The following is a 10,324-nucleotide window of genomic DNA, read 5'->3' on the forward strand; positions in this document are numbered from 1 at the left end:
CATTCACAGTCCTTAACAGCAATAAATGTGCTTGCCACACTTGCTATTTTAGAAAGCACCCCTTCAGTTTGCAATCAGCAGCCAGATTAATTCATTTAAGATTTGTTCAAATGCTGTCCTGGATAGGGGTGCAGTCCTGAAACAAGGCCTGTGAACATGGCTTGCTTCTCTCTGGTAGAATCTATAGTGAAGTTATTGAAGAATAATTGAAGTTATTGTCAGATTTATTGCTTGAATGAGTTGTTATCCAGGTAATGCTAAAGCAAGACCAGGAGAAATTTGACTGCAAATGCTTGTATGTTAATTAATGCTCTAAAGATGATGTCATGTAAACAACCTTCCTAGAGGGATGATAAAAGAAGAAAACTCAGTGTATTAATAATAGCAAATTATTTGAAGTAATGGATATATAAAAAGGAATTTCTTAAAACACAAGATAAATGTCTGGGGTTTTATTGTGTTTGTGTTTTTGCCACAGGGAGGTGGATGTAAATTTCTTAGGTACAACTGCTCCATTGAGTCTCCCAGGAAAGGATGGAGCTTCATGCACCCAGGAAGACTTACACATTTACACGAAGGACTTCCTATCCTGAATGGCACAAGATACATTGCAGTATCATTTATTGATCCTTAATTTTATTTTTTTGTCCTCTTCAACAGCAGTGTTCTTTACATAAACGTTTATTTATAGATTTCTTCTGGAAGATGGTGATAAAAGAAACTTTAAGTTACTGTTACTACACAGCAGAGGTACTTTGGGCTAAAAGGAGGAAAACAGAAAATGTTCTAATATTGTTGAAGATTTCTTGATATCTGCTCTGAGCCTTGAATCCCAAAGTAAACATGTCCTCCTTGTCTTTCCATTCTGCTGTCCTAAAGAGTGGGTAAGGAGAGAAAATGGAAAAGCACAGTGAACCCATTTCTTCCTTGAAAAAAACCCCAAGCAATGCTAAATACAAAATCATCAGAAAATATTATTGTGATTTTCATTCAGCAAAGTGACACAGCTAAAGTTTGGTGTAGATTTGGTACCAACCAATGAAAGAAAAATCACAGCATAAAAACAAAATCAAATGAATCTTGTTTACAGTTGTTTCTGGTAAGCAATAATTCCATATGCTGGTTTATACTGAAGGGAGAAGGTCTCTGTAGCCTGGTCTCTTAATTCATTGTCAATATTGAAATGTACACCCTTAGAAGGAAAAAAATAAATTAATTGCAGAGATGGTACAAGGATTAAATCCTTTATCTAAGCAGAAAATGTTTTATCATTTGTTCTGAAAACTTATCCTGTTGAAAGCTTTTCTTCAGCAAGTGACCTTTGTTTAAAGTGTTATTTTTCTAAATGTGTAGTTGCACCCAATGGATACTGGAAATTTGATGCTTATTTTCAGAATGCTGGTAAATTTTAATAGCATGTTTTATAGGGACAGTTTTCTACTCTTAAAATTACTTGAATTTTGTATCAGGAAAATGAAATGGTGGCAGTCTCTTTTAAAGCTAAGGGTCTTAACTTGACATTTATTTTAAAGAAATTGGTTTAAAATATTCCTATGTATCTACTGTTTGTAATTTAAAGAAACTTGAAGCTAACTGTCTCAAAGTCTGCCGTGCCAAATGCACGACATGTTGGAAAACCTTGTGAAAAATAAAGGGTAATTTTAAATTAATAGAGCAGCTGTCATTTGACTGTATCAAGTAGTTCCTTTGCATTTGTGACTGTTCTTAAAGAAACTGATTTACTGAAAAATATTTTCTAATGATCTGTGGGTGGGAGATGGGCATGTCAGATTTTGGGTTGTTGCTATTGAAATAATTTCAGTGAGTGCCTGTGTACCAAGCCTTGAATTACATTTTCAGAATGACCCCAGCAGGATGATGGTTCCTGGGTTTGTTTTTATATGGAGGCTATTTGATGATCTAAACAATACTTCACTTTTTAACTTTGTATCTTTGAAGAGGCTTTGCATCACATTTTGTAAACAGAAACTTTATTTGCAGCTGACAGGATTAGGAGAGAGTTTCAAAGATTTTTCTTTTACTGAAAATAACCACATCTGCTCATTTCCCTGTTCTGCAGTTTTGAGGAATGAGTTGTAGCCCTATTTAAAGTTATGCTGAAGCAAATACATCAAAGTGAGTTAACTTCAGTAGTGTATTAAAATGGGCTGGCTTGAAAAGCAATGGCTTTTGACAGGAAATTTTTTGCTTTCTTTTAATTGCTCTTTACACTGTCAACTTTTCTTCTTTTCAGGCTAATTTTTGGGGGTTGCTATCCCTCATCTTTGTTTCCTGGTGTGGAACAGCTGTCTCAGTGTCTCTACTGCCTGTGCTTAGACAAACCTTACAGATAAGAAAATCTTCAGGCCTTCCAAATTAAAACAGCCTTTGTTTATCTTTTTTTTCTGAGCATTTTTCTGTGGTCTCTTAGGCTAACATAGAACAGAATAATATTTTTTACCATTGGATCAGTCAACAGACAGTTTATTGTTTTGAGGAGATTTCTTGGAGAAAAAAATCACAAGAATACAATCCTATAACACAGGGGAGTTTCTGCAGAATATTTTCTCCCCCATAACTTGTGTGTGAGCAAAGTTTCTTTTTTTCTTAGTGTATCTTTTGCCTCAAGAAAACCCTGAGGGCTTTATTTACTGGTAAATTTTTGTGTTTGCAATTCAGTTCACTCTGTCACTTGGTGACACATAACTGCATTTACTGTGCTGCACATTTGTTGGAAGGGAAAATATTTTTGCCATGCTTGGGTTACTAATGTTCTCTCTTATTTCTTCTTTCAATAAAGTATTTGCAAAGGGTGGCAGGTGCCTTCCCGGTGGACAGAAACAGGTATGGAAATGTTCTCATTAACTTCTTGGGAGCTCATACACATCAGGAAAGAGATTTTTGTCTGAGCAGTTCACCTGCATTAGTTCTGAAAGCTTTGCTGTGCTGTTGGAATGTGGGGTGTGAACTCACACAGACTGAACAGAAGTGCCACTATTAGAAGATTCTTTCTATATTTCATTACTTTTGAAGGCACTTAGACTCTCATGTCTCCTTAGCAAAGTTTGTTTTGGGGCATAGAAGACACAGCAGCAACCTGAATTCCAGCAGTGTATGAGAAACCTTGGGAGTACAGGGACATAAGGGTGCTCTGCAACAGCTGAGGCATTTGTAAAGTATTTTGTTTGCTCTGTCTTCATCTAGCTTTATTTTCACTGTTAAGTGCTTGTAGAGACTGTGGTTTGGTTAAGTGAACAGTATATTAGCAATAGATTTCTGAAGTATTTTGCTTAAAAACACTGAATATAGCTTGGTTTTATTTCATATTGGTGAACTATTCCAGCTCTACTCCTAAGAAATGTTCAGTGCTTTTGATTGTATTTTACACATTTAATCTTCTTTAACAGCACTGTTCAACAAGTAATTCCAATATCTATTTGTCAGTTCATTTTTTGTTCCCAAAGGATTCCTGTTCATGCTTACTGTGAGTGGGTAGGAATAAGAATATAGATTTTTTTTTTTTCAGTGAGGCAATAATAATGAAATTTATTTGATTGTGTCTGTTTCTTTATAATGACTTTCCCCCCACATCTGCTGTATTCATGGACTAAATGCTAATTCAACCCAGGGCTTCCACAGCAGCTTCTCTTTTGCAGCAAATAGAGATATTAAAGAGACAGAAAACCCAGAGAGGATCCTTGTACTTCTTTCCTCCCATGTAACCAGTTTTGCTTTTGTTTTTCTGCTTGAAAGAACTGGTTTAGGTTTTACTCTTCAGCTACTGCACTGAGCTTTTTGAAGAACTTCAGTTTTATTTGATTTATTTCTGATATGGTCTTCAGTGGATTCAGTTCTGCAATGACTAAATATTTTTTTGAATCTTTGCCTCCCTGAATTCTCACTTTCTTGCATGGCAGAGTAAGCTGCTCTGCTCTTTTTGTGAGTGGAAGGGAAGACAATACCTGTCTCAGCAGCCTCTGAGACTGAGGTGTCAAATAAATTACTTGACTATTACTTTTTTTTAATTATAAGATTTTTTGATTCCACAGCAGACTATGAATTGGAGGGCAGAGCTTTCACAAAATACATTTGTAGAATTGATATGGGGGTTCTTAGAGATGAGGTTTGCATCAGTAGTGTTAACTGTGGAGTTGTAAGAATAAGTAATTAATTTATGACTGTCAGGATTTTGTTGTACCTAGATGGTGGATGTACCACTTAAATGCCTTTCCAACATGGTGTCCCAAATATTTTCTGTATCTTAATGTAGGAAGTTACTTGGGATCTGATAAATCAGATAGTCTTGCTCAACAGGTTGCTGAAGAACCTTGGTCTAAATTTTAAATGCAAATGGAAAGAGAAGCTTTTATTTCCTCCAGTGAAATATTTAGCACTTTGTCACCTTTTTTTTTTTTTTTTTCCCCCTCTTCTTCTATGTATAATTAACTTCCAATTTGACATATGGATGCAATCTGTATAAGTGCATCCCACTGACAGGGTGGTGGCTGTCTTTTATTGTATTTCAGGGCTGGGGGAGGCAAGAATAAGGAAGGGATGGGTGAAAGTTCAGAATTCACCCCACACAATTGCTTCCTTCTGCAGCTGTTTGCACAGAGCTGTGTGCTAGAGCACCTCCATCCTAAACCAACAGGAGGAGGTCTGAGAAGCAGTTGATATCCTGGCATGATGCTAAGGCTGTTAAGTGCAGGATCATCTCTCTCTCTTGGGAATTTATTGCTTCTGCAAAGTGAGTTTTTTGGATTAAGCTTCACTTTGCAAGAGCTGTTTTGGCTGTGTTCAAGCAATGCCCCTCAGGATTATTTTGCACAAGGATCAAATGTTAAGATCAGCTCTGTGATAAAATCATATTACTCTTCAGTTATTTAATGGAGTATGGCAACAGTTTAAAAGCAGGATTTCAGTGAGCATGATTCCAGCCTGTGTTGGCACCAGTGCAGCTGCAGGAGTAGCAAAGCTGAGCCTGGCCAGCAGGAGAGCCTTGACCTGGGTGATTCTGGGCTGCTCAGGCACTAGGAGGACTCTGCTTTCTTCAAAAATCCTGCTTGTGTTTTGGGTCCTGAATACTGACCCTTTGCACTTGCCTGCTCCACTTCTGCTTTATGTTGTTGAATGTCTGAGTGCCTGAGGTTGGCAAGGGAGGTGTGTAGTCATATAGCAACAGACTTGTCAGGAACTGGTCTGCTGGCCTCAAACCAGAGTTCTCCTATTTCCCAGAATTTTGCTCAGTTGTGAAAGGAGTTGCTCAACTACCAGTGACTCTACACCATTTTGTTTCTGCAGTCTGTTGAGAGAGGGAAGCAGAATAAATTTATCATAAGCTACTTCCTTGCTGCAATATCTGCAATGAAAGCTTTGCATTTTCAGATTTGGAATGACAATCAGTGTGAGCAGTAATGTAAGCCCATGAGATAGTTTGCCATATTTAATACCTTAAAACACCAGGACCTGCCCTTCAGAGTGGGCTTTGCTAACACTTCAGGGTTTATCCTTTCTCAGACATGGGTTGCTGGTCTCTCACAATATACAGTCTCCACTGTCACTGTGCAGGGCAGGTTTGCAGCCTTGCTCTTTTCCACTTCTCCATGTCTTTAGCAGCAGGACTAGCAGAATAACTGCTCAGGACTTTGTTCCTTAAAACAAACTGCTGACTGATAACCATTATCACTCTTCTGTGAAGGGAAGGTGTGTTTGACTTGTGGTGTTAATATTTGAATAGGTTTCTTCACCTCTTGTGGTAGCAGTCAGGATGGGGAGATGGAATTGGTGGGGTACCAGAGAGAGCAAGCTGCATCCTGCTCTGGTCCCACAGAAAGCACACTGGCTACAGAGAAATCTAGGGTTTGCTGCTGGAGTTTGATCCAACTTAGTTGCCTCCAGGATGTGTATAAAGAGCTTAGAGAAAATGGAGTGTGCTTTATAAGGATTAACTCCTCTGATATTTTAGCTCCTAAATTCTATCAAGTCTCTGAACTTAGGAGATATGAAGATTTGGGGAGGTTAACTTGCTTTTTCCTCAGAGACTTCTAATACAGACATGGTGATTAAGGCATTTCTGTAAGAAGTTCCTTCTAAAGGAAGGTACTGCAGCATGAAGCAAATAGACTGGATGAGAAGTTGGGCAGAAAGTATTAAGTATAAGCTACTGGAAACTGGTTTTATCTTTGCAGTGCTGGGAGAATGTATGAGGTGGGCAGGTACAGATGCAGCAATTAACTTCTGGCACAGCCAAATTTAGAGACTCATCATCTCTGACTCACTTTTGTACACTGTGATTCTCCCAGGGAGCTGCTTCAAGCTTTTGGACATTGTTTAAAACACGTACCACGTAAAGTAGGATAGGTACTGATAAATAAAAAGTGTTTTGCCATAGAATTTCTAGATCCAGCTGTCACAGACTTGTTTTTGCTGAGCTATCAGGAATTGTAAACTGGAGATTTTGATAGAGTTACTTGAAAATAGAGGAAATTCTCAGTTCTTATACTTCAATCACATGTACTAATCTGCATGAGAGTATTTTGGCCACATGTGCTATGAATATTTAGCTCTCTTAGGCTCCTTGCCTGTGTTCCCATCACTCAGGCACACAGTGCACGTCTCTCCATCCAAACCTTGCCCCCTTCACATCTCACATGTTTGCCAGATGTCAGCTTTCCAGGGACAAAAAAAAAGCATGGGTGGCCAGTGGCTTTTGCATGAATGGAGGCAGGAGCAAGGGAGACAGAGACAAGGGATCTTTATTCTCAAGTGTTCTTGAAGTGTAAATTTTTAAACTGCTTCTTCAGAGCACTACAGAGCTATGCTCTGTAAAAAAAGCACAGATGAGGTTTCCTGGTTTCCTTCTGTGTGTGTTCAGCCAGTGGGGTGAGATGGGCACAGAGGCTGCAGGCAGGAGCAGCTCAGATCCCACAGGCCATCCCTCCCTGCTGAGCTTGTGGCTGTTGGAGCAGGTGAGCAGTGCCCTGTTCCACTGCTGAGGTCTGTCTTTGCTGAGGGCTTTTTACTCTTCCTCTCATTATCCATCAATGCATGTGTACAAACACAAACCCATGCTTCATTTTTTCTATAGCCTGGCTGTAGCTTGGTCTTGTTCTGCAAACAGGGTTTTTTAATTGTGCAGCTCATACTGAAAAAGAAATTATCCCTAACAAAGAAAAGTACACAGGCATAGCTTCATTTTTCTCTAAATAGTGCTGACAAAAAGGATATATGAATATGAACTTCACATGATCCATGTTAGTTGTTCAAATAGCAAAAGTAGGAAAAATGAGGTGTTCTTTAGCTTGAACATAGTAGTATGGGAAATGTTCTGTTTTCCACCATTAGGTAGATACAATCTACCTGAAATTACACAAACGGGAAAGGCTGAATGGACATCCCAGTATGTTTCCAAAATAGCTGTGCAGGTGTTCTTGAATGTTTTTTGTTGAGCAAATAAAAGGATCTATTATTGACATTCTCATTTTTTATTTACTTTCAGTATCAAGGGAACAAAAGTACATTCATGTACTGCTATAGCAGCATTGAAATGCTGGGAATCAAAAGCTAAAAAAAAAAAAATAGAGATTATATTGCAGAGCAGAGAAAAACTTTGCAGTCATTAAGACAACAAAAATATTCCCTACATGGAATATTTTATGACCACAACCCTGAGATGGCACTTGAGGAATGTAATGAAAATACCACAGCCCTATGACCCCTTTTTTTTTTTTTTTTTTCTGGCACAATTTTATCTTTCTTTAAACAGAGCTTCTAGTTGCAGACTTTATTCCTGAAGGGTCTTTTCCTTGTGTGCAACCAAAATGAGAGATTTCATTAAAATGTGTGTATTCAGAAATAAAGCCAAATTACCAACCTAGTCAAGGTTCCTTAGCTGAGGTGCCCCCACATGCAATGCTCCAAGCAGCTCTAACACCTGCCCAGTCTCATGCTTGGCATTAAAATTCCATGGCAATAGTCCAGGATAGGGACAGGTGTGTTTTACAGAGTTCATGCAGTACTGACACTAATTGCATTTGTGAGTGCAGGTTGCTAATGTAAGGATTAATTTCAGCTAGAGCAGGTTTTGCTCATGGTCTCAATGAGCTCGTGGGTACATAAGGACTGGTAAGAAGTTTGCAAAATACTTGGGCCTAAAGTGCTAATTTATCTGTGTCCTGCAAAGCAGGAGGTGTAATTTGATAGTGAAGCCACAGAGGCCAAGGGTTGAGGTTGCATAGTTTCACAATTCTGGTGTCTTGGACAAGCTTCACATTTAGGATAAATAAAACAATTGTTGAATGAAAGGATGCTCATCTCTGAGGATGCTGAAATCTCACCTGGCTCTTACTGCTGGGAATTAAAGACACAAAGTAAAACTGCAGCTCCTTGCTAATGCAAAAGGAATTGGTCTCATAAGGCTGAAGGTTTGTTTTGTTTTTTTTGCTTCACAAAGGAACTTTAGAGAAGGGTACTTATGTATTTATTGTGACTCAAATATAAATTCTGCTTCTGTATAGTTCTTTTATAAATACTCCCATCTGCTTTTGCCCTTTTGTTTTGGATGTGCTTATCTCCAAGCTGAAGATTTTATGTACAGCTTGCTGTATTGCAGTGCTGCTTCTTTACTTCAAAGGCAAGCCAAGGAAACTCTTTTGGACTGAATATCTTCCACAGAAAATCTGCTCATGATAAAAACTTACAGCAAACTTTACTAGATTTTTATCCTTTCTCTTTTAAATGTCTAAGAAGTGATGAGTGTTTGTTTCTAATGATAAGAATGTTTTCCTTTCACTACTGAAGCTTGCAGATTTTTTTTAAAAAACCTACTAAACAAAACTGATTAGGGATTCAGTTTCATTTTTGAAAGGAAAGAAATAAGTTTGTGGGTTTGGTTTTTTGGGTTTGCTTTTGTTTGTTGGAATTTTTTTTCCTTAATAATGGAACCAAGTAGATGTATACGAAGTAAAGTTATAAATCTTAATCCATAGGAAATGAGTTTAGAAAATTGCAAGGCAGTGGAATTGAGTGAGCAAGTGACAACATTGCATATCATGGTCTATCCTTCATGCAAAAAATAGCATTAAATGTCTTATTTCAATCTATTTGCCAAGCTGTAATGGAGACTGAAATACATTGATCATGTCAGAAGTTAACAGATCCTCTGTTGTCTTTAATTTTCTGTTCTAAGGGGCTGAATTCCCAGTAAGCATCTCTGCTGTCATTTCTCACATTTGGCCAGCTGAAACATGAATTACTTATAAGGCCACTAATTGGAACCCCTACATTCTCCCACCCCAACTTAAGTTTACTCTTTGTTTCCCTGCTGACAGTTAGATAAATATAATTCTTTATTTTTTGCCTTTACTGTGTGTTGCCTGGTGCAATGTCTCATGGTGCAAGCACAGCACTGCTAACACATGGCACTTCTCCATCCCTTGTGCCAGCTCCTTTCTTCAATCCAGTATTTTCTTGAATGCCTGTGGTCCACTGGTAAAGTGATTACAGAGATGCCTGCAGCCCTTCCTCACCATTTTATGAAACATTTCACTGCTTCTCTTGGATTCCTGGAAGTTGGTTGTAGATACAGAGCTTCTTTCTGTGTTCCCACCTGGTTTGAGTTCAGCTCTCTGTATAAAGTGAACCTTGATAAAGAGAATATTCTTCTTTTTCATCTAGCTTTCCAACTGCCTAAGTTTTGAATTATGAATGTTTTTCTGTGTAGTAGAGTGCTGTGGGAAAGGAGCAAACAGTCCAACAACACAGCCAATACCACTGGCAATAAAAATGCTACTTAAATGTGAAGCATGGATTCTTCATGGTATGCTTCTCCAGGCTCCAGTTCCTCTCTCTTCATCCCTCTTTCAGTTCAGAAATAAATATATTCAAACCAAATGCCAAAATAGAATTTTCCTTTTTAGACTAGCAGTAAGTTCAGGACTGTCTAAAGTCTTGCACAGATAGTGGACTAACAGCTTTGCACAGTGCCAATTCTGTATTTATTTATCATTCAGGAAATTATTTGAAGGTGTGTTGAAACACTTTGAACTGAACTGCTGCCCTCTGCAAGCTGGACAGCATTATGTTTTGGTTAAATGATAACACATGAAGCTCAAAGAAGGCCCTCTGAATATGGAATGGTGCTTTTTATGCTCATTTTCATGAGAACTTGGGGCAGAAGGCTACTAGAATTCTCAAATTCACTAAACTGAAACCAAGAATAATAACAGCATGAAAAAATGCTTATAATTTAGGAGTGATTTTTGGATAGTCCTACAATAGCCTCCTGTCTGCTAAGCTTCTGGTCATTTATTCTGCTATCTTGGGT

General features: G+C 38.2%; 1 protein-coding gene across 2 annotated transcripts in view; it reads left to right on the forward strand.

The window, feature by feature from the left end:
- Nucleotides 1-1,670, forward strand: part of PLOD2 (procollagen-lysine,2-oxoglutarate 5-dioxygenase 2) — a 49,808-nt gene extending 48,138 nt beyond the window's left edge. For both annotated transcript variants that reach the window (XM_079314702.1, XM_079314701.1), the window contains one exon: nt 479-1,670. In XM_079314702.1, coding sequence (XP_079170828.1) covers nt 479-634 — 156 coding nt within the window. In that variant the 3' untranslated portion in view covers nt 635-1,670. The remainder of the gene's footprint in view (nt 1-478) is intronic.
- The last annotated feature ends 8,654 nt before the right edge of the window (nt 1,671-10,324 follow it).

This window comes from Erithacus rubecula (assembly GCF_903797595.1).
Source record: "Erithacus rubecula genome assembly, chromosome: 11".
Classification (NCBI taxonomy): domain Eukaryota; kingdom Metazoa; phylum Chordata; class Aves; order Passeriformes; family Muscicapidae; genus Erithacus; species Erithacus rubecula.